The following is a 21,804-nucleotide window of genomic DNA, read 5'->3' on the forward strand; positions in this document are numbered from 1 at the left end:
GTAAAAATGCCATTGGAACGATACCACATTTTACAAAATGAGATTGATCTATGCGCTGTAAAAGTCAACTGTCTTGAAGGCACAGCTCTCAGGCAAGAGAGCACGGCCCAGGACAGGCTTTTCATGTCCTGTCTGGGGAAGGCCAGGCCTGCGACTGTGGTAAACACAATTCAGATAATTTCTGGAGCTGGGGAGACAACTGTTTCTGGTTCTGGAGCCACAGTGGGTGGCAGGTTCCCCCAAAGTCCCAGAAAAGGCAGGAAAAGGGGATATCCCAGGATAGCGCCCTTTGGACTGGTGACCCAGAAACCAAGCACATTTGTTATTGCCACCGCCTTGGGCCAGCAGAGCTGCCCTCTCTGCTGGGTTGGGCCAGACACCCTGGGTCACTAGCACCTCTGAAATGAGGGCAGAGATTCCACATCTGGATCTGTCTCATCTCTATCACCCAGCCCTGAGCGTGAGAGGGGAGCAGGTCCTAGGGCTGGCTTTGGAACTCAGTCTCACAGCCATTCCTCTGTAGATTCCTTTCTTGTTGAAACCAGTGGTTTCCAGCCTCTGCGTTCCTGGGTTCAGGGGCAGCCAGAGCGGGGCTTACAGCGTGTGTGTGTGTGTGTGTGTGTGTGTGTGTGTGTGTGTGTGAGCGCGCTTTGAGGCCAGGCAATAGCTGGCCATTGTAGGGGGTCGGCAGGGGAAGAGACTAGCCTGATCCTAGTCCTGGTTGGCTCGAGGTGAGCCTTTCCCTTTAGTCGCGAGGCCCAGGCCCTTGGTGGGAGTGGGGAAAGAGAGAAGGAGATGATGCACCGATTCCTAAGGCGTAGGAGAGAGGAACTGGGGCGAAGGCCTGGTTTCTCAGATCCCTTCTCCATGTCGGTAACCCGCACCCTTGGGGAGAGGAGTGCAAGGGGAGGGGCAAACTCAGGGCCCTGCCGGCAGGGCAGGCCCGCCCGGAGTAGAGCCATCCTTGTCACCGCCCCTCCCGGCGCGGGGCTGTCAGGTTTCCTGTTTGGAGAGAAAAACCAGCAAAATCCAACAAGGCAAAAGGGAAGGAGGAAAGAAAGGGCCTGTTTGGGCCTTTGCGGCGGCCGGGACACCAGTGCCCTGCCCGTACCACGGGCCGATCCGCACGCCCCTGCCCGGGCTGTGCCCGCCGCCGGCTTTGGGGGAGAGAGCCGGGCGGGTTGGTTGTGCGCGCCCATCAATCTGCCGGGCGGGCGGGCGGCGGGCGGGCGGACTGGGGGCTGTTTGTAACTTTGCTGCCTCGGTCGCCGCGGTCCCCGGGGAGCGGGCTCCGGCGCTCGCTCCCATTGGCCGCCGCCGCGTCAGCTGGTGCGATTTGCTGCTGTCGCTTTTGGCGTTCGGCCATCCAGAAACAAACCAGTTCGATGACTACTAATAGTTATAGCCAGATGTACTAATACACAACAAATCACAGTCCTGCAGAGGGGCGCGCAAATGAGTTCCTATTTTGTGAATCCCACTTTCCCCGGGAGCCTGCCCAGCGGCCAGGACTCCTTCTTGGGCCAGCTGCCCCTCTATCCGGCCGGCTATGACGCGCTGAGGCCCTTCCCGGCCTCGTACGGGGCGTCGAGCCTCCCGGACAAGACGTACACCTCACCTTGTTTCTACCAACAGTCCAACTCGGTCCTGGCCTGCAACCGGGCATCCTACGAGTACGGGGCCTCGTGTTTCTATTCTGATAAGGACCTCAGTGGCGCCTCGCCCTCGGGCAGTGGCAAACAGAGGGGCCCCGGGGACTACCTGCACTTTTCTCCCGAGCAGCAATACAAACCCGACAGCAGCAGCGTGCCGGGCAAAGCCCTCCATGACGAAGGCACCGACCGGAAGTACACGAGCCCTGTTTACCCCTGGATGCAGCGGATGAACTCCTGCGCGGGTAAGGTGTTTCCCTGCAGCCCCTCAAAGAGAGTGGAGGGAGAGGGGGGAGGAGGCAGGGAAAGAAGGAAGGAAGGAGGAGACAGACTAGAAAGAGGACATAGAAAGAGAGGAGGAAAGAATGAACAAAGTTTCTTTGGTTCTTAAAAAAGAGTTTTTTAAAAAAAAATAAAAAACCCAACCCATTCCCAATGGGACAATCAAGCTGTGAAAGAGTGAAGGCAGGGCACTAGTGCCCATGTAAGGTGACACCTTAGGGGAGCGTGGGGGGGGTCACTCCATGCTATGTGAGACCCAGTGACAGGGGCAATCTGAAGAGAGAGCAAGGCTGGATGGGAGAGTATGCCTGCCCACCCTGCACCCTGGTAATACCCTGCTCAGATCCCCTAGTCATGATGGCCTGAACGCCTCTTTCCCTCACTGTCTCCTCACCTTTCTGCCCTTCAGAAACCCATCTAGAGAGAGGCCCTCATTTGGCCCCTTTCAGTGTCTCCCCAAAGCCTTGGAGGGCCACATCCCCGGCCTCAGGATTTTTCCACTCTCTCCTCCCTCCCCCCTCCCCCCTCCACTCAACTGCTCACTCACAGCCAACTTCTGCCTCCTTCTGAGGCCCAGCCTGAGTCTCACACACCCAACTTGGGGGGAGCCCCCAACCCATGGGTCTTTTTGGCATCAGAATAGATAGCCCATCACAGCCCTACATTCTAGAAGCCCCAGATGGCCCATATCTCCATGTCTTTGCCCCTGATTTCCAAAAACTCCACAGGGAATTCTTGGAGAAGGACAGAGCCTAATGCGGATTTTAAAACTTACAGTCTTTTGCTTTAAAATTCACTTATGTTTTCAAGAGCTCTGCTTTTCTCAGAAGGGCCATACAATGGGAAGGCATTTGCAAAGATATAAGAGGGCTGACCATTTAAAATTTTTCAAAAAATATGTTGTGTCCTGAAGTGCTGACCACAGTAATAACTCCACAGAAGTCGCATATGAATTTGGAGTGTGTACCCTACTCACAGGGTTCCATACCCATCATTTCCAGACACCCACACTGTACCCCCACAAAACAGACTTAGGTGCCCAGATTTAAGAATGCTGTTCTATTCTTTTTTCTTGTAATATTTTTACTGAGCAGATTTTACAAAAACAATCATTTCCCACCCCAAGTCGTTTTAGGTGGAAAATATCTCGCTTGGTATGAAATAATCTTCTCCCATCCAGTCCGCTTTCGGACCCCAGACATAGTGGGAGAGGCGGGTGGTTTCCAGCCCCGAGTCCAGGGCGCGGGGCTCAGGGCTGACTGGTGAGGCTGCCTGGATCCTGGCTTACTGGCGTCCCGCCATTTCTGCCCGCAGGTGCTGTGTATGGGAGTCACGGGCGCCGTGGCCGCCAGACCTACACGCGCTACCAGACGCTGGAGCTGGAGAAGGAGTTCCACTTCAACCGCTACCTGACGCGGCGCCGCCGCATCGAAATAGCCAACGCGCTCTGCCTCACCGAGCGCCAGATCAAGATCTGGTTCCAGAACCGCCGCATGAAGTGGAAAAAGGAAAATAAACTCATCAATTCCACACAACCCAGCGGGGAGGACGCTGAAGCAAAGGCGGGCGAATAGACGCCTGGGCAGGGACCAGGCCCGCGCGGCAGCCTCCCTTGGTTTTGCCCCCTTGCCTTCGCCTACTCCCCAACTTTTCTTCCCGCCTGCTCTCATCCGGGGGCTTTCGAAGCTTCAGGGGAGCCCGGCGCTTTGCAAATGCCTGAGCATTTATTTCTTACAAGGAAAAAAAAAATCCCACACAGCCAATCCCAGCGGCAGAGTGAGGCGCACTGCACACGCAGTCCCGATCTCCCAGGCTGCCCAAGCGGGATCCAGATCTCCGGGCCCGCCCCGAATCCGTCCCCGGCTCTTGTATTAGCGCCTCTGCACGCCCCTGAGCTCGGGTCGCGGGGTTGCTGGAGAGGAAAGAACCCAGGGACCGAGCCCATTTTGGTGTCTGGGCGTTTCCGCCTCTGTTCCTCGTCACTAAGTCCCAGAGATCTTGATCACCAAATCAACCACCACTGGGAAGAGGGGTCTAAAGTCTGGGGCCCCAGCTCTGCCGTGGCCTTCCAGGCCATCCTCAGACAGGAAGACGTGCGAGGAACAAAGAGGGACCGAGAGAGCCTTGTCTCTCCGCCCCGCGCACAACCGTCCGTGGAAAAGAAGCAGCCTCAGCCCAGCCGAGCCAACCTGGGCATGGGTGGAACGTCACAGCCCTGGAAGCGACTGGGCTCCCCGAAGGCTCTGAGCTCCGGATTCCGGCTCCCCGCCTCCGATAGCGCCGGCGCTGCCACCACAACAGCTTTCAGGACCTAAGGAGACGGCCCAGGACCATGGGAGCAGCGAGAGTCCTGGTTTTCAAACGTGCCAGGGGCGCCTAAGATGCTTGGCCTCCAGCGGGGAGACTCCCCCGCCTCGCTTTTAGGCTATATTTGTGATTTACTTTCGTCTTTCAGAACCCATAAAGATAACCACGGAGGTACTAGGCACTGCCACAAAATGCTTTCATTAGCGCCCTCATTTTACTCCTGGAGGTCTAAGCAAGACCCTAATAATTCGGCCCACGGATTCCCAGCCCCAAACAGCTTCTGTGGCTGTGAGGAGCCTGGGCCCACTCTCTGGGTTCACCGAGAACCCTCCGACTTGGGGCCCGGCTGGCTGGAGGAAAGGGACTGAGTGGTGAAGATTCTCCAAGCTGGATACTCAAAGCAAATCAAATAGCAAACTAATGACAGGAGAACCATATTTACACGCAAGAAAAATCGACTCTGGTTATACAAGTGTATGGAATTTGACCTCGCCTCGGAGAAACACTATACAAAAGCTATCTTTAATAGACGCCTGTCATTTAAGAGCGGCAGGGACACTGCCCCTCACGCGCTCGAAAAAACAGAGCCATAATTGTAACTGCTGCTGCGGGTAGGATTTATTTCTCCAATTGGCTAAATGGCCTCCCCCCCTTCCCCGAAGGTGATATCTGTATTTTCAAATTTCAGAGCTGTCGGCACGACGGGCAGAACCGACCTCAATCTCGCCACAAAAATAAGAGGGGCTACACAGCGGGGAAATAAAGTTGTTGTAAATAAAATTCAAGTCACCGTCTTCCCCCAGTCCTCTGCATCCTCGCCGGGCACGCGATCGGCAGCTGACGGCCTCACAATTGGTACATCCTAATGGAACTGCGAGGGAAATGCAATAATTTTGCCATAATGGGCTGTAACCTCAATTCGACCCCGGCCCTCGCAGCCCCGGGTCGGAAGCGGAGCGATGCGCTCTGCCTCCAGCGGGTGGCGCTCGAGTCCGACTGAACGACGGCGGCGGGCGGCGGGCACGCGCCTGGGGCGCGCGCGCCACCCCTCTCGCCTCCACCCAACTCCCCCATTAGTGCACGAGTTTACCTCTAGAGGTCATCAGGCAGGATTTACGACTGGACAACAAAAGCACGTGATTCGAAGTCGTACCCCATATTTGGGTGCCTACGTAGGAGGGAACCAAGTACATGTCCCAGTCATTTCCATAATTCATCATAAATTGTGCAAGGGTGCTATAGACGCACAAACGACCGCGAGCCACAAATCAAGCACACATATCAAAAAACAAATGAGCTCTTATTTTGTAAACTCATTTTGCGGTCGCTATCCAAATGGCCCGGACTACCAGTTGCATAATTATGGAGATCATAGTTCCGTGAGCGAGCAATTCAGGGACTCGGCGAGCATGCACTCCGGCAGGTACGGCTACGGCTACAATGGCATGGATCTCAGCGTCGGCCGCTCGGGCTCCGGCCACTTTGGCTCCGGGGAGCGCGCCCGCAGCTACGCGGCCGGCGCCAGCGCGGCGCCCGCCGAGCCCAGGTACAGCCAGCCGGCCACGTCCACGCACTCGCCTCCGCCCGACCCGCTTCCCTGCTCCGCCGTGGCCCCTTCGCCCGGCAGCGACAGCCACCACGGCGGGAAAAACTCCCTGGGCAACTCCAGCGGCGCCTCGGCCAACGCCGGCAGCACCCATATCAGCAGCAGAGAGGGGGTTGGCACGGCGTCCGGAGCCGAGGAGGACGCCCCCGCCAGCAGCGAGCAGGCGAGCGCGCAGAGCGAGCCGAGCCCGGCGCCGCCCGCCCAACCTCAGATCTACCCCTGGATGCGCAAGCTGCACATAAGTCATGGTAAAGCCAGCCTTTTCCTAAATCCAGCCGCGGGGGTGCGACTCTCGGTCCCCCTCCTATCTCCTTTACCGCCCTCTCTCTCCCGGTCTCTCTCCTGGTTTCCCCTCTCCCAGCCCGAAGGAGCCTCTCCCCGCCGTTCTCCTTCTCCTGCCTGCCTTCTTCCTCCTTCTCTTTGCGCGCTGGGTGCTCACGAATGGGGGGTTGGAGGGAAAGGGGCCGTTGGCCAGGCAAGTTTAGACGTTAAAAGAGGGGGAAAAGGAAAAACAGAAACATATCGAACCCCAGCGCCTCGGAACGCGCTGACGGGTCAGGCCAGTTGAGCAGGGAGCAGAGGGGTAGAGGATGGCAGTAGGGGCCGTGAATCGGGCTTGTCAAGGCGGATAATTTATGAGGAGGGCTACGCTGGGGAAACAGCGTTACTAATTAGAGTCCCCGAAAAGGGGCTTGGGGGGGGGGAATCATCGAGGCGAGAGCTGGCGAGATTCTGAAGTTTGGGTGCAGGAGGAAGAGCAGAAAAGGAAAGGGAAGAAGAAGGGAAAGAAAAAAAAAAAAGAAAGAGGGAAAGAAAAAAAAAGAAAGAAAGCAGGCGCCCCAAGCGTGCAGGCTGGAACAGGAGGCGCCTCGCGGGGCTGGAACTTTGAGGGTGACCTGGAGGCCACTTGGGCGCACAGAAAAGGGCCTTGCCTTGGTGGGTGTCTGAGTGTTGGGCAGCCTGAGAGGGCTGTGCCCTGCCTCGGGACGCCAGAGGCAGGTCCAAAGGGCAAGAGAGGGACGGAGGAAAGCCGGGTGATCCTCCCGGGACGCGGCTTCAACCTCGGATGGGCCGATTGTTCCCATAGTCCAAACCGTATTGTTTTCTCTCTAGGAAGGAAGAGGGAAGGAAATTCGGGAGGGGTGGGTGGGCGGGCGAGGAGGGAAGACTTGTTGAGCTTTTTTTCCCTGTTCCCTGTCCAGGACACTGGCAGTTCCAGCTGGCGGACTTTTTGGTAGCCAGAGGCTGAGGAGTGGGTGGCTAAACCGCTGACTTTTCTGTTGCAGACAACATAGGCGGCCCGGAAGGCAAAAGGGCCCGAACGGCCTACACGCGCTACCAGACCCTGGAGCTGGAGAAGGAGTTCCACTTCAACCGCTACCTGACCCGCCGAAGAAGGATTGAAATAGCACATGCTCTTTGCCTCTCGGAGAGACAAATTAAAATCTGGTTCCAAAACCGGAGAATGAAGTGGAAAAAAGATAATAAGCTGAAAAGCATGAGCATGGCGGCGGCGGGAGGGGCCTTCCGCCCCTGAGTATTTGAGCGTTTAAAGTACTGAGCAGTATTAGCGGATCCCGCGTAGTGTCAGTACTAAGGTGACTTTCTGAAATTCCCTTGTGTTCCTTCTGTGAAGAAGCCCTGTTCTCGTTGCTCTAATTCATCTTTTAATCATGAGCCTGTTTATTGCCATTATAGCGCCTGTATAAGTAGATATGCTTTCTGTTCATCTCTTTGTCCTGAATGGCTTTGTCTTGAAAAAAAAAATAGATGTTTTAACTTATTTATATGAAGCAAGCTGTGTTACTTGAAGTAACTATAACAAAAAAGAAAAGAGAAAAAAACACACAAAAAGTCCCCCTTCGACCTCGTTTAGTGCCAATGTTGTGTGTTGCACTCCAGTTGTTTAACTGTGCATGTGAGTGGAAGTGTCCCTGTCTCAATAGCTCCAAGCTGTTAAAGATATTTTTATTCAAACTACCTATATTCCTTGTGTAATTAATGCTGTTGTAGAGGTGACTTGATGAGACACAACTTAACTTGTTCGACGTGTAGTGACTAGTGACTCTGTGACGAAAACTGTGACTCTGAGCGGTGTGTCCCTGCGTGCCTTTGTAGGACCCTTTGCACGAACTCTGGAAGTGGCTCTTATAAGCGCAGCTTCAGTGATGTATGTTTTTGTGAACAAAGTTACAAATATTGTCCAAGTCTGGCTGTTTAAGCAAACTGTGATCAGCTTTTTTTTTTTTTTTTTTTGGTATTTGTTTTTAAGGAAAAAATACTGACTGGAAACAAAAAATAAACTTTCTATTGTAAGTTCTCTTGGTCTGGTTTGTGCCAAATAGCAAGCGGCTTTTTCTGCTCTTCTGTCTGTCTGTCTGTCTGTTTGATGCGGGGAGGCAGTGAGTCTGTGGCTACCTGAGCAGCCTGCTTGTGCAAGGGAACCTCAAACCAGCAGCCTGACCCGCGGCCTCCCTAACTCTGACCCAGCAGAGAGTTCAGAGCAGGAGGTAGAAAAGCCTTAGGTGCTTGCAAAGCCTGAGTTTAACCTGCCCATTTCTGAGGAAACCAAGTTAACTGGCTGGGTACAAAAAAAAAAAAGAGAAAGAAGAAAAAGCCCAGGGCTTTGTTAGCGGCCCTCAGGGGCCCACACAGTTGCTGCCTCTCTCTGAAGGCCATCCTAGGCCTCCACTTGCTGAAAAGGCTGCTGTGTCAAGTTGTGGCCCCCAGACCCTCTACCCCTAACCCACCCAGGCACCCTTTCCCACTCCTCGCCCTCCTGAACCCAGTTGGCTTCTTTTGCTACAATTAATTTGCTACAAATGGAAGGTACTTACCCCATCCTAGCTTGAGTGGGAAACTCCTCAGAGCAGCTAAAGCAGCAACTAGAGATTTGCACATTTACCGACTGCTTACACTGATGCCGTCTTTCCTTTTAAAAGTTATAAAACAGTAAACTTTATAAGCCCCAGTTCCGGCTATATGACATTTGGGTGCCAAATGAATAGGGTTTTGTCTATGAATTAGATCGTAAAATCATCCATAGCACAGACAGATCGGCTCACTGGCTATAAAACGTCACGTGGGGCCATTAAAGTAAGTTTTATGGTTTTGGGGAGTTGACATCCAACATTATATACCACATAACATATAATCTCACTGACGCTGGACTCCATTTGACTCTTTTGCAGGCTACGTGTGCCGCCTGGTCATTCAAATTGTCAATTTTAGGTCCAGAAGTGTCCAAACCACAAGTTCTCAAAACTCTCTGAAAAATGGCTACCTCCGAGTTAAGGTAAGCTCGTCCCCTGAGCGCTATCAAGTTTATTTGTACTCTGAAAACTTTCTTTCTCCATCTTTCTTTCTCTCTCTGGTTCAGTAACTCTGGGGTTGCCTCAGAATTCCAAAGGGGAGAGCAGACTTTCCCTCGGCTCAAATTAGCAGCGCCAGGAGCTAGCTTCGGAGGCACCACGGTGCAAGGCGCCTGTGGCCGCGTCGCATCCCCAGGCCTAACTTTAATTGCTGCACCAGCGCGGATGTTAATGACTTCCGCTGCTCTCGCCGGCGTGCAAAAAGATGATTTTTGTGTGTGAGTGGGCTTGCATGCGGAGACTGGGCAGGGTCGCCCCCATCCCGGGACTGGCGGGCCGGGCTCTGCGGGGTCTGCGGAGCCCTGGGTGGGGGCTGGGAGCCCCGGGGGGCGCGGGCTGCGGGCCCCGAGGCCGCGCTGCTCCCGGGCGCGCTGGGGAGTTTGAAAGAAAGGCCCGAGCAGGGCCGAGGAGGACTCTGGCGGGATTCCTTACGGGGTTGTGGCAATACGTCTTCGCGGGCCGGGGTCATTTGGCAGCATTGAATCGAGGCGATGGCGTTCGGGGCCGGGTCGCAGGCCGGCTCGGTAGAGCCCGAGGATGGCAGGGGCCGACGGGGCACACCTCCAGGCTGGGCCCCAGGGTTGCCAGGCCGAGTCCAGGCCGCGGGCACCCGAGGGACGCTGGGGACCACAGGTCCCCACCTGGGGGGAGGGCTCAGCATCCCCCCCCCCACCCGGGATGAGGCCCTGAACCTTGTTTGCTTGCACGTTCTTTTTATTTCGGTGAGATTGTTCTCACCGGCCTGTGAGTCTGAAGCAATAAACTTTATGGCCGGATTTAACTTGAGTCTTTGAATCCCCAGTCTAAATGAAAGGAGTTACAGCGCTTTCTTTTTTTCCGCCTTGTCTTTCTTTGCCCTCTCTTCTTTCCTTTTCCTCTCCTCCTTTGCAGAATTAAACCATCCAGGCACAGGACCCTCAAAGGCAACTTAGCCATCTCCCTAGATAACACTGAAGATTAGAGACATTTATTCCCCCTCAATATACAGGCAAACTCTCTGTTGCAAACTGTGCCCTGAAGTTTGGGGGGAAATCGAAGTGTCTTCAATGCCCAACTTAAAAGCCCCCAGAGCCATTAGGTTGTTTTTCCTCACACATCATAAAGGGTAGTTTAGGGGAGAAATTGGTCGTTTGTCAGTGGGAGATTTCCGCCTTTCTTTTGTTAGCTGCTCTTTCTGTTTGATCCCAGGAAATCTACATAATCTATGATTTCCAAAACAGTTCCCAATATTGCACCAATGGGTGAGATAAATTTTTCCTGGGTACAATTGCAGCTTGGTCTCAGCCACCCTTTCTGGCCCCAACCCCCTACATTCTTCAGTGGCAAAGCCGTGACTGGGGACCCTGTGGCCTGTCCTGGGTCCTTTCTCTGAATGGGTACCCACAAAGGATCTAGCAGATTTTCCCCATCCTGAATGAAGAACTAAGCCAAATCCCCCAATCCAGAAATGAAACAGAAATTGGGATATTCTGTTTCCAAATGCTTTTCTCCTTAGGGAAATTTTCTGCAAGTGCTGACTGGTAAAGTCCTTCAAGTGGAAACATTTAATGTGTAATTTGGAATTTCCACAAATTTTATTGTGCAGAGGCCACTTTCACTCAACCTAAGTCCAACAGATGTCCCCAAATTCAGAGGTCCAGAAAGCAAAACCTCAGAAGTTTTTTGAAAAATTGAAACCCTCTCACAAGTCCCACTCCTCTTGAGTAGTGGGAAGGCAAATCTCTGAAGTCCTTTCGTGTAACCTATTAAAGTGAGCATTGATAGTTCAGCACTTAGGAAGATGAGTCTGTATCTTAGTCAGAACCAGGATATTAACTTTATTTGGGTTCTCTTTTATTATATTATGTGTTTGTGAGAATTCTGGAGTCTTCGCTGCTCTGAGTTTTGGATTCTTTAATGGAAAACACTAGGTTAAGGTTTTACTTTAGTTACTCATTTGGTGATTCTGTATGAGTGATTTCTTGGTGACTAAAATTAGTGGCAGAAAAAAGAGGGATAGGGCTCCTGACAGGTTCATTTAGGTAACTTGCCTGGAGGAAGTGTCCATACCACCTCCGTGATCACATCCCCCCCTAGGGTGTGGGAATGGGCAGAAAGGCTCTGGACCAGGATCACACAATGTGGGGGAATCTTTCCCATGCATTAAAGAAAATATGGGCTATAAATATTGTCAGCTTGCTTATCTGTCTATTGTAATTATCATAAAACTTTAGAGTTTAAGAGAGCAGGCCAACGCACATGGGGTTAAACGACTTTAAAAAATACAGCATCCAGTCAGACCTATATGACAGTATTGGAGGAATTTTTTTTCTTCCTATTTTCATAGGAAGCATCATAGAGAGGATGGCTGGTTATCTGCTTGTTTTGTAGATAAAGTTGTTTTTTTCTTGTGCATTCTTTTGGGGTTGTTTTTGCAGAGGAACTTACCTAGGAAAAAAAATCTCTGTCACACTGAGGGCTTTATGAAGACATCTAGCCTCAGCCGATGGCTGCAGTGTCTGTCTGTGATCCTAGCCTTGTAAAAGGAGAAGGCATCCGAAATGTGCCGGGGCCCATTTGTTTCTACAGGCTGAAGAGACAATATTTCCTGAACTATAAATATAATAGGAAGCTTCTGGTCACACTTACTTAGGGGTTTGTTAGGGTTTCCATGGTCTAATTTCACAACATTATGCCAAGATTCCTCCCCGCCCCCGACTCTTTCCCCCTGCTTCCTTGTTGGCATTCTGAGAGAACAACACAGAAATTTCTACTAGAAACGGAGTCATGTTCAGTTGTTGAGATGTGAGGAGTATTATATCCAAACAATTAATGAGGGGAGAGCAAATTACATCCTGAAAGATAGGCTATTAAAGAGGAAAACAATTCTTTTAGCTTAAAAGATGCCCTCAAAGCCTCTCCCCCACCTTCACTCTGGAGTCTGTCTGAGGTTTGCCCACCATGGAGAGTGCAGAATGTTGTGGGTGCCATCCCTTTGGCTTCTAAGGCAGAACATCTTTCTAGACAATGACAAAACTATACACGGGGCTTCCAGACTGGGCTGAGGGTTCTGCCTAGGCTCCCACCCACATAGGAGAGGGGAGCCACAGTCCTAGCCATTCTAAACCCCAGAACTGGCAGGTCTGCCTAAGGTCTGTTTTATTTGGTGTTTTTCCTGCAAAGAAAGCTGCCTTTCCCCCACCAGTTCTCCTCCCCACAAACCAGTCTTTTCAATAATAATATTTGTTATGAAGGTTATTGGGTAATTATTGCGATTTTGTGAAGCAGCCCTTGCTGGAGGTGAAGTCTGTCATCGCCTAACAAATGACGCCCGTGCAGTTCACTGCCGGGTTAAGTAAATGCAGAGAAGATAAATCTGCACACCCTAGGAATCGCCAGCAGAGCACGCTTTAGTACAAGTTCACAGTCAACTCTCCTGCCTGGGCCAGCTCTCTCAACAATTAGGGCTGCGTCTTTATTTTTAAATAAAGGAAAAGTCTCCAGCTTCCACTGCCTGTTTTCTCCCCATCTTCTTTTTTCTTTCACTTTTTGTGAGGGTCCCCTCGAAAAAGTCTCCTGCTCCAAATTTTCCCAGTAAATGTAATGATGAGTGATTTTAAAATAATCTCATTCCTATTTAAGTGATGACAAAAGGAGGCAGGAGGCCGATTCGACAGGAAATACAGTTAAAACACACAAAAATATCCAATTTGCCCTCTTATTTCAAAAGGCAGTGGCAGAAGCAGGGCGTCCCTGAGCTCCTCGGGTTGTGGGGGGTGCTTCCCCTTGAAAGAAGAGGCATAGATTTGTGTATCTTTGTGGTTGTAACTGCAGGTCAAAAAGTTGAGGGTCAAAAGTTTACGTTGTGCAGCACTCTTAGTCATCTGCCCAGACAGAGTTTGATGTCAATGTTAGAGCTGCGATCTTGACTATCAGCACAAAAGATAAAATGGCTCACAGTGACGCGTGTATCATGGTATGGACTCCAGGTGAACCCTAGTGGTTGAATGACCTCAATTACGAAGGAAAGGATAGAAAATTCCTCTTTTCAAGAGTAATACATGCTGTATTTCATCTTGAATTATCACTCCCATTCTAAGGGAATAGCAGCAGGTAAATAGGCATAGATTATTGAAACACCAACACTTAGATGCTGGAGAATCCAGGAATCTGTGGGTTTGTCTCAAAATAAAAAACTGAAAACTCATTAGTGGACCTTTAAAAAAATTATGTAGGAAGTTGCCAATGTTCCATCATACCTTCAAAGGGAAAAGAATGGAGAAGGGAACTTCCTCTCTTTGAAAACTGTGATGCTGATGGGCTAATTTTTTTTTACCTTTTTGGTGCCTATAATGATCCCTAAAGTGTGTGAAAACAAGGGCAAACATAGGCACTGCTTGCAAAATTTATCCTTTGCCATTTTCAAGCACAGAATGCTTTTTTTCTGAAACTTCCACTCACTAAATGCTAAGAGCTGGGAAGGGGAGAAAGGAAGTGAAAACCCTCTACCTCCCCACCAGTGAGAAAATGCTTATTGGTACCAGGAAAATATTCCTGTTGTCAAACGTTTTTCTTTATGCTTACTGTTAACCCTACACTGAACGGAAAAGAAATGTTACAATTTATGGGTGAATAAACTGTAAATAATATGCCATTTGGAAGGTGGAATCCACAAATGCCAGACCACTTCATGAGACCACTGTGACAGACTTCTGTTCTCCAGAAAATACTCCTTAAAAATACATTTGGAGTAAAAGCTAAGGAGAGGGGAAGCAAGCTAAGGAGGGAGGGAGGGAGAATAGGAAAGAAAGGGAATAGTGTGTGAGGGAAGCCAACTGGAACAATGCCTCGTGTGCGTTGCAGCTGGAGAGCTAAACAATATTTTATTTTTCATGCACCTATATTAACCTTAAGTGCTGGTGCCATTAGCATCTATTTTCTGGGGGACATGGTTTCCTTTTCTATGTATTGATCTTCAAGTAACCTATGAAGGGAAACAGAAGAGAAAGATGAAATTTTTTCCCTAGGTTTTTCTTTTAACTTTGGTGATAAGCTAATTCAACTACTCAGAATATAGATCTTTGCAGGGACATTTAAGATCATCCCACTAAAATCTGGTTGATTGGATTTGCTGATGCCAGGTAACTTCAGTGGTATAAAGCAAATATTTCCCAAACACTGCCTTCCTGGAAGTAGTCAGATTGTTTCCACTGTGCAATGTGTAAAGTTTTCACTCTGGCCAAGAGCTTGAAGCCAAATGGGGGTGTGCCAGATGAGAACAGAGGAAAGGGAACAACTGTGGTTACTGCTGTTAGAGCAGCGAACACTTCACCACATCTGGGCCAGTGAGATGAAGAAAGCGGAAACCCCCTGTATTCCTCACAAAGACAATTATGTGTGTCTTCAAGAAAACCTTGTTATTGGTTAAAAACATGCCACACCTTAGGAACATGTCAGCCTCAATAATCACAGACACCTCTTAGCTAGTTTTTCAAATCAAAGAAAAGGTACCTGCAGAAGTTATCGCTTTTAGAGTGCTTACTTTTTTTAATTTGGAGGATTTTAATCTTTAGGCCTCTGACACAACCCTGGTTAAAATTTATATCTAATCCGAATATGAGTTTCATATGCCTTATGCCTGGGTTGTGTTCATTAGTATAAACTACTGTTAAGGAAATTACCCCCAAAACAATTGATTGATCAAATGGCTGATAAAGTATTGCTTCTCTAAAATCCTATGGAGTATAGGTGGGGGGGAAGCCCTCAAATGCCACCATCAGGCATTCTGAAATTCAGTCCTTCTCCTGAGCGCTCCAGAGACGTGCTTCAGATAGCGAACAGTCAGTCTGAGGGACTCTAGCTCTAGAGAACAAAGGACAAATACAGTCAATACATTCCATAACGTTTACATTTCCTTTGCTTCCCCCCACCCCCGCCCCTGCCTTGATTTTCCCTGAGAAGGAGTGACCTGGGCAAAGCACCCTGCTCTCTAAAAGGCACTGTATAGACCTTTTAGAAGCGCAAAGTCCAAGGCCGAGGTGAACTTCAGGTCAGCGCGTCTAACAAATATGAAAATGTCGGCTGGTGAAGGGCGCGCCTTGTGATTTAACAAAGACTGTCAATGTGTAAGATTAATAAGAAACAAAATGCACACGGTGTCACTGTTCGGTCACTTTGAAACTTGGGACAGAGTTGCATTCAAGAGGGAAGGCTGTTCCAAATATATTCAAAATAATTCAAATCAAATTCAAACTAGGCTGCAAAACACTGCCTCCCTCTCACCCTCCTTCTCCCTCAGATTCCTTTTGCTTTCCTTCTCCATTTGGGATTTGAGGACATGATGAAAAGTTATTTCACTTAATGGGATTTTAAGAAAGCTTTGGTTAGGAATATATGTTATCCCTGCACATGGAAATGAGGAAATATGCTTACCAGTTTCCCAAGAAAAGGATAACGCTTTCACCGTGCTTGGGACTGGAGCCAGTTGGTGTGCGAAGATTAGCATGCTCCCACTCTGCTTGATTTCAGGGCATCCCATCTTTTTTCAGGCAAGATCCTGCCAGTTTATTAATTGAGTTAGTTTCTTCCTGGCTTTACGTTGGTGTCTTGAATCTCATGTGAGGGCAAGAGGCTTTTTTGTTTGTTTGTTTTTTCAAAAGATTATTTCATTCAGTGGAATGATGCTATGGCTTGCAAAGAGAGATTGTGGAAGGATCAAAAAAGGTACTGAGATTGTTTATTACAGCCATAAATCTTGCAGTAAAATGTCAAAATGTCGGTGTGCGAGATAACACTTGGTGGTCCTGGCTCCGTTTGTGTTTATGATAGGAACCACAAAGACAAGTTACAGGCCTTGGGGGGATTCTGCATAAGCCCATCTTCCTAAAGGAATAGAGCCACACGAAACACAGGCGCAGTTAACTCGTTTAGGTTAACCATATACAAAACAGTGCCCGAGCCTCCTTAATACTTTTAAATAGAAACTGGGTAGAAGGTTCTGAGGCTAAACAACATGAATTTTGTGTTTTAGTGTCTGTAAATAATATTGAACAGACATGGTTAAACCCTAGTCTGATGACACGAGGAGGGAGGCAACATTTTCTTGTCAGGTTTTTTCTTCCCTGAAGCTCAGTGAGCAGTTTTGCTAATTACTTTATGTATGTATATATTATTCATGTTATATAGTATACATATGTATATTTTTCCTTGTGGTACAGAGATATTGGTTTAGGCAGTTCTATCACAGGCTAGGTATCTCCCTTGAGTCTAAAGAGGATGTCTAAAGATTACACTCAGTGTTGATTTCTGTCTGTGGCTTAGGTTTCATTTGTAAAAATGTTTAGGATGCCCCATGTCGATGGACATCTCTCTTCGAATGTGGAAAACCTCTTTGTACCACTTCAGGATGACTGCAGATAGAAAGCTAACATGATCCCTTTTTTAACCTCTTTTCCTAAATTAGTTTAAAGATTAGTCCCATATAATAGGCTTTATGTGGCTAGGCATTAAAGACTATCCATCAAATGGATATATTCCAGCATTTAGTAACTCATATGACTAACCCATATATATGAAGATAGAATTGACATTCCTTTTGAAGTGTCTCCAGGCTTAGGCTATAACTTTCCTTGTCTGCGTTCCAGACTGTTGTGAGAAGGCTGTTTATACTGCTCTTTGAAAAATCAACTAAGGTGCACCAGCTGAAAAATACTTGCTTTGCATGCCAATATGAAAGTATTTTTAGAATGGTGACTATGGTACTTTGCACTGCTTTAATCTAGGCTGAAAAGAGGATCTAGGTGTGTCTATTACTCAGAAAAGTAAAGGGAAAGTACACACTGCGAGTAAGGCATCAGTATTTACTTCAAAGATCAACATTAGGTGGAATTAATAAGTAATTTATTTGTTAATAATGGCGTAATTAGTTTAGCCATCAAATTTCAATTACCAAATGGCAGGCAACAGTCCTCTCTCTCCACTTTCCAGAGCTACAGACATCGTTACTATGCTAATTTTCAGCAATTCAGAAATTATAGATTATCTTTAAACATAACTTTAACGTCAGATACAGCCTGGAAAAGCAACACCCGAAGACAAAACACAATTCTTAGCGGGAAAAGACCCGTCGGCACAATGCCTATGCTATCCTTAGCTTGTTTTTGCTTGGAGATTGTTCTGAAGTAGGAAATTGTTGGTCTCAATGGTCGATTTTGTGAAGGCATTGTCGCTTCTCTTTCCCCGCCCTTGGGCCACTTTCTCTCTCACAATCGCACCTACTACATTGGAGCACATTTAATTCTGAATCGACACTTCCATCAAATGAGACGCTATTAAGAAATTCTGGTTTTTCTTAGGGAAATAACCAAATCAATTCTGCTTCTAAAAGGAAAAAAAAATGCTCATCCGGTTGTATTGGAATAGTCTTGTTTGAAATCTAGGGGCCGATTTCCCTCAGCTGCTTACCCACCCACCCTTTTTGGCTCCTGCCTGACTTCTCAAACAAGGTACATCGGGCGGGTACAACGGGCGCGGATGCGGTGAGCACGATGTGGGGAAGGAATCAGTTGGTGAGAAAACCGGCCTGTTGGCCCCATTCGTTTTATTCCGGGGCCAGGATGAAAAACGGAATACCACCCCCCTCGCGTTGGTCCCGACGCCATTCCCTCCCCTAGGCGGCCTCGAACTCTGGAGGACTCCAAGCCAAGCTAGGCTGGGGCCCGAGGTCAGCGCTGGGCCGCGGCCGCCTGGCTGCCCCGAGGCCTAGGCCAGGGCACGCGTAGGGCTCGGTCCCGGCATGCAAGAGAACCAGAAGCCTGTGGGCCCCGAATTGCCAGCGGGACTCAAAGTTGGGGGGTTGGAGGACCAAAGCGCCAGCTCCCTCCCTTCGGCTGAAGTGGGACAGCAGCATCCATCACCCGCCCGCGCGCTTCCTGATCCGGGTCCGCGCGCGCGGCGCGCATATTGGCGGGGGCGAGTCACGTGGAGGTACGGGGCGGGATGCGCGCCGGCCGGGACAGAGGGCGCGCGCGCGGGGGCGGGGGGGAGCGGCGCAAACTTCGGTGGCGTCTGCAGCGGAGGGAGGGGGAGGGGTGGGCGCTTGACAGCGGGGGAGGGGAAGGGAGCGGAGGAAGGGGGGATGGGAAACGAGGCAGGAGGGGGAGGGGCCTCGGCGAGCACAGAAAAACGACAACGCGAGAAAAATTAGTATTTTTGCACTTCACAAATTAATGACCATGAGCTCGTTTTTGATAAACTCCAACTACATCGAGCCCAAGTTCCCTCCCTTCGAGGAGTACGCGCAGCACAGCGGCCCGGGCGGCGGAGACGGCGGCCCGGGCGGGGGCTCCGGCTACCAGCAGCCCCCAGCGCCCGCGGCCCAGCACCTGCCGCCGCCGCAGCAGCAGCCCCAGCTCTCCCACGCGGGCGGCAGTCGCGAGCCCCCAGCCTCCTACTACGCGCCGCGAGCCGCCCGCGAGTCCTCCTATCCCGCGGCCCCGCTCTACCCCGCGCACGGGGCGGCCGACACCGCCTACCCCTATGGCTACCGCGGTGGCGCCAGCCCCGGGCAGCCGCCGCAGCCCGAGCAACCCCCGGCGCACGCCAAGGCTCCTGCGCACGGCCTGCACGCGAGCCACGTCCTGCCGCCTCCTCCCCCGCAGCATCGTGTGGCGGCCCCCGCGCCCCCGCGGCGCTGCGAGGCGGCTCCCGCTACCCCGGGCGTCCCGTCAGGGGGCAGCGCCCCCGCGTGCCCGCTGCTCCTGGCCGACAAGAGCCCGCCGGGCCTGAAGGGCAAGGAGCCCGTGGTGTACCCCTGGATGAAGAAGATCCATGTCAGCGCCGGTACGTGGCGCCGCTGGAGAGGCGCGGAAGGGTGGGCTGGGGCCGAGCCCGGGTTCCAGGGTCGGGGCGGGGGTCAGAGGGAGAGGCCCCTAGGGGAAGAGGGCCTCGGGAGGGGAGCACCCAACTGGCCCAAGCTACAGTGGGATGTGGGTGTGTGAGCGCCAGCCAGCCGCCTGATTCCAGTGTGAGAACCCTTTTGTACCGGGGTCCCTTTATCTGGAGATTTACGAGACGACAAACTGTTAGGGCAGTAATTATAGCCCCCATAAATTTAATTGCCCTGGCAGAGGCTTCAGGCCATGTGTCTTTGAAGCTTTTCTTCAGCCCCAATGCCCAGCACTATTCTTTATGGCTCTCGGGTGTTTCCCGTTGTCAATAGCCTGTGAAACATTTTCTTTGCCGTTTTATGTATCTTGCGTGAACTTGGTGTCAGGTTATTATATAATGATGATGTCCAATTGCTCTTCCCCACCCCACCTTCTCTTTCCTCCTCCTTTCCCTCTCCTCCACTCCCTCCTCCATGGCTTTCTCCTTTGGGGGTTATGGGCTTTCAGTCAACCCCAGTTATAATGGAGGGGAGCCCAAGCGCTCCCGAACCGCCTACACCCGGCAGCAGGTCTTGGAGTTGGAGAAAGAGTTCCACTTTAACCGCTACCTGACCCGGCGTCGCCGCATCGAGATCGCCCACACACTCTGCTTGTCAGAGCGCCAGGTCAAGATCTGGTTTCAGAACCGAAGGATGAAGTGGAAGAAAGATCATAAACTGCCCAACACTAAGATGCGATCCTCCAACTCCGGCTCGGCTTCAGCAGGCCCGCCAGGAAAACCACAAACTCAGAGCCCGCAGCCTCACCCCAACCAGGGCACTGCCGCACTCACTCCTTCCTCTATGTAATCTTCCAGAGCTCTAGACCAGTTCTGTCCCTCACCTGCTTTTCACCTCTCTTCTGCCCCTTTTCCCATCCACCCGTCCTCATCTGGACTACAACAGACCCCCAAACAAAACTCATCTTGGTGAAAAGGATAATAAAAAGATGTTTTGCGGGTAAGAAAGTGTGTGAACTGGTTGCCACTGAAGAGAAGACAATGACCAGGATGTTGGCTGGTGGAACAACCTGCTGGCCTGGACAAGGCTGCCAGGTTTGGGTACCTGAGAAGGACCACTTGGCATCAAATACTTTTGAGATGGCTGAAGCCAGTTGCACAACTCGTGTTGACTGGGGACATGTACATTTGTTGCAAGCAGAAGAAAACAGACCCTTTTCCTACCTTCCTTACCTTCCCCTCCTTCGTTAAGGCAGCTCATAAAAGCTTGTACTGAACTGAATAAATGAGTAGCCACTGTGGACCTCACAAGATTATTTAATTCTCAAAAATGTATAGACCTTGATGGTAGATGTGACACATGTTAGTTTCCCTTCCTTTCATTTATTTAAAATACTGTTATGGGGATATTGTCTTATTCTGAGGCACAATCTTGGAAGGGAGAGTGCATTTAGTCTAGTGCAGCTGTACAAATTGTGGTGTGGCTCTGTAGAAAGCCATGTGCTAAGAATAAACTCTTTAAAAAACAAAGTTCTAAGACATATTTGTGTGTTTCCTACTTTTAATTAAAGAAAACTTCTCTGAATTGAAATGGTTGACCTTTTGTGTAAAAATCCTGTAGAGGGTTTGGGTTGCATTCACTTGGACTGACTGCTCACATAATTTGTTCAACTTGAGCTGAACTCTTGTCAAGTTTGACCCACTGTGGGAAAAGTTCCAAAGAGCAGGAAAACTCTTGAGCTCTGAGAGGGCTCCTCTTCTTCCCAAACTTGGCCAGGCTTTCAAGCTTCAAGTCTCTGTAAGGCATAGAAACGTGTCCTTCTCTGCAGTGAAAGGTGAAACCTCGCAGTGCTGCAGGCCCACGAGTTTCTGCAGCTGTTCTACATGCTGAACTCTGAGCACACTTGGAAAGAAGTGGTCCCTTTGGTATTTATTGCACCTTCACAGTTAATCTGCCTGTTTCCCTGGAGATAAAAAATAGTTTATGCAAAGAGTTGAGATTGCTTTTTGTCTCTTGGCTGTTTGTAAGGTTCTTTTCACTAACTGCAACTTGGGATTTTTGTTTTTTCGTTTCTTCTTTTTTTTTCCAAGCAAGACCTTTAAAAATAAACTGAATTTTTCTGGTACACCCTCCACAGTTTCTTTGGAGGAAAGAATAATGACACCTTAAGCATAATGACACCTTAAGCAAAGGAGATCTGGGAGTATTAAGTGTTGGAAGAAAGCCAAACTCTGAACTAGGGACATCTTCCTTAAATATTCCCAGATCTCACTGTGCAACCTAGAGATCTAGATTCAAAAGGCTGAAATCAAACCTCACTTCTCAATCTTCATAGCCCTAGTATCTGCTTACTGATTTACAAATTAGTAAAGAGGATTTAGACTTGATTGTCACTGAAGGGAGTACTCTCCAACAAGATTGAGAAAACCAACAGCCCCTAGTCCCAGAATATTAGAACTATCACCTGACCTTGAATGAGTATGGTTTTTAGTTCATGTAATAATTTTAGCAGAGATAGGAAAGGGGTCTCACCCATCTCTGCAGTATCAAAGGAATTTTAACCACATTTTCTCATCAGAAGCTAACTACCCTTAGCCAGTGGTCAGTGCTGTTAGACCTTCCTGCTCAACTCGTCTGTGTGCCACAGGCAAGGGTGATCCGTTTTCTACCTGGGAACAAACCAGATCTTAGAGGAAAGTGGACACCAGTCTCTGAGGGGCC

General features: G+C 50.0%; 3 protein-coding genes across 3 annotated transcripts; all 3 read left to right on the top strand.

Moving 5' to 3' along the window:
• The first annotated feature begins 1,455 nt into the window (after positions 1-1,455).
• Positions 1,456-5,026, top strand: HOXA6 (homeobox A6). The gene is made up of 2 exons (XM_081536336.1): positions 1,456-1,897; positions 3,249-5,026. Exons 1-2 carry the CDS (start codon positions 1,456-1,458, stop codon positions 3,506-3,508), a joined length of 702 nt encoding a protein of 233 aa, XP_081392462.1. The 3' UTR covers positions 3,509-5,026.
• Positions 3,249-8,167, top strand: HOXA5 (homeobox A5). The gene is made up of 2 exons (XM_081536331.1): positions 3,249-6,095; positions 7,134-8,167. Exons 1-2 carry the CDS (start codon positions 5,201-5,203, stop codon positions 7,382-7,384), a joined length of 1,146 nt encoding a protein of 381 aa, XP_081392457.1. The 5' UTR covers positions 3,249-5,200; the 3' UTR covers positions 7,385-8,167.
• A 10,138-nt stretch (positions 8,168-18,305) lies between these two features.
• On the top strand, positions 18,306-20,612 carry HOXA4 (homeobox A4). Its single transcript, XM_081536334.1, has 2 exons — positions 18,306-19,037; positions 19,592-20,612. The coding sequence occupies exons 1-2, from the start codon at positions 18,425-18,427 to the stop codon at positions 19,930-19,932; spliced, it is 954 nt and encodes a 317-aa protein (XP_081392460.1). The 5' UTR covers positions 18,306-18,424; the 3' UTR covers positions 19,933-20,612.
• Positions 20,613-21,804: the final 1,192 nt, after the last annotated feature.

This window comes from Giraffa tippelskirchi, chromosome 10 (genome assembly GCF_054371585.1).
Source record: "Giraffa tippelskirchi isolate mGirTip1 chromosome 10, T2T-mGirTip1v1.2.pri, whole genome shotgun sequence".
In the NCBI taxonomy this organism is placed as follows: Eukaryota; Metazoa; Chordata; class Mammalia; order Artiodactyla; family Giraffidae; genus Giraffa; species Giraffa tippelskirchi.

Coding starts and splice junctions, on each gene's coding strand:
- HOXA4 (XM_081536334.1), top strand. CDS start 18,425: ATGACCATGAGCTCGTTTTTGATAAACTCCAACTACATCGAGCCCAAG. Junction 19,038..19,591: donor GAAGATCCATGTCAGCGCCG/GTACGTGGCGCC, acceptor ATGGGCTTTCAG/TCAACCCCAGTTATAATGGA.
- HOXA6 (XM_081536336.1), top strand. CDS start 1,456: ATGAGTTCCTATTTTGTGAATCCCACTTTCCCCGGGAGCCTGCCCAGC. Junction 1,898..3,248: donor GCGGATGAACTCCTGCGCGG/GTAAGGTGTTTC, acceptor TTCTGCCCGCAG/GTGCTGTGTATGGGAGTCAC.
- HOXA5 (XM_081536331.1), top strand. CDS start 5,201: ATGCGCTCTGCCTCCAGCGGGTGGCGCTCGAGTCCGACTGAACGACGG. Junction 6,096..7,133: donor CAAGCTGCACATAAGTCATG/GTAAAGCCAGCC, acceptor TTTCTGTTGCAG/ACAACATAGGCGGCCCGGAA.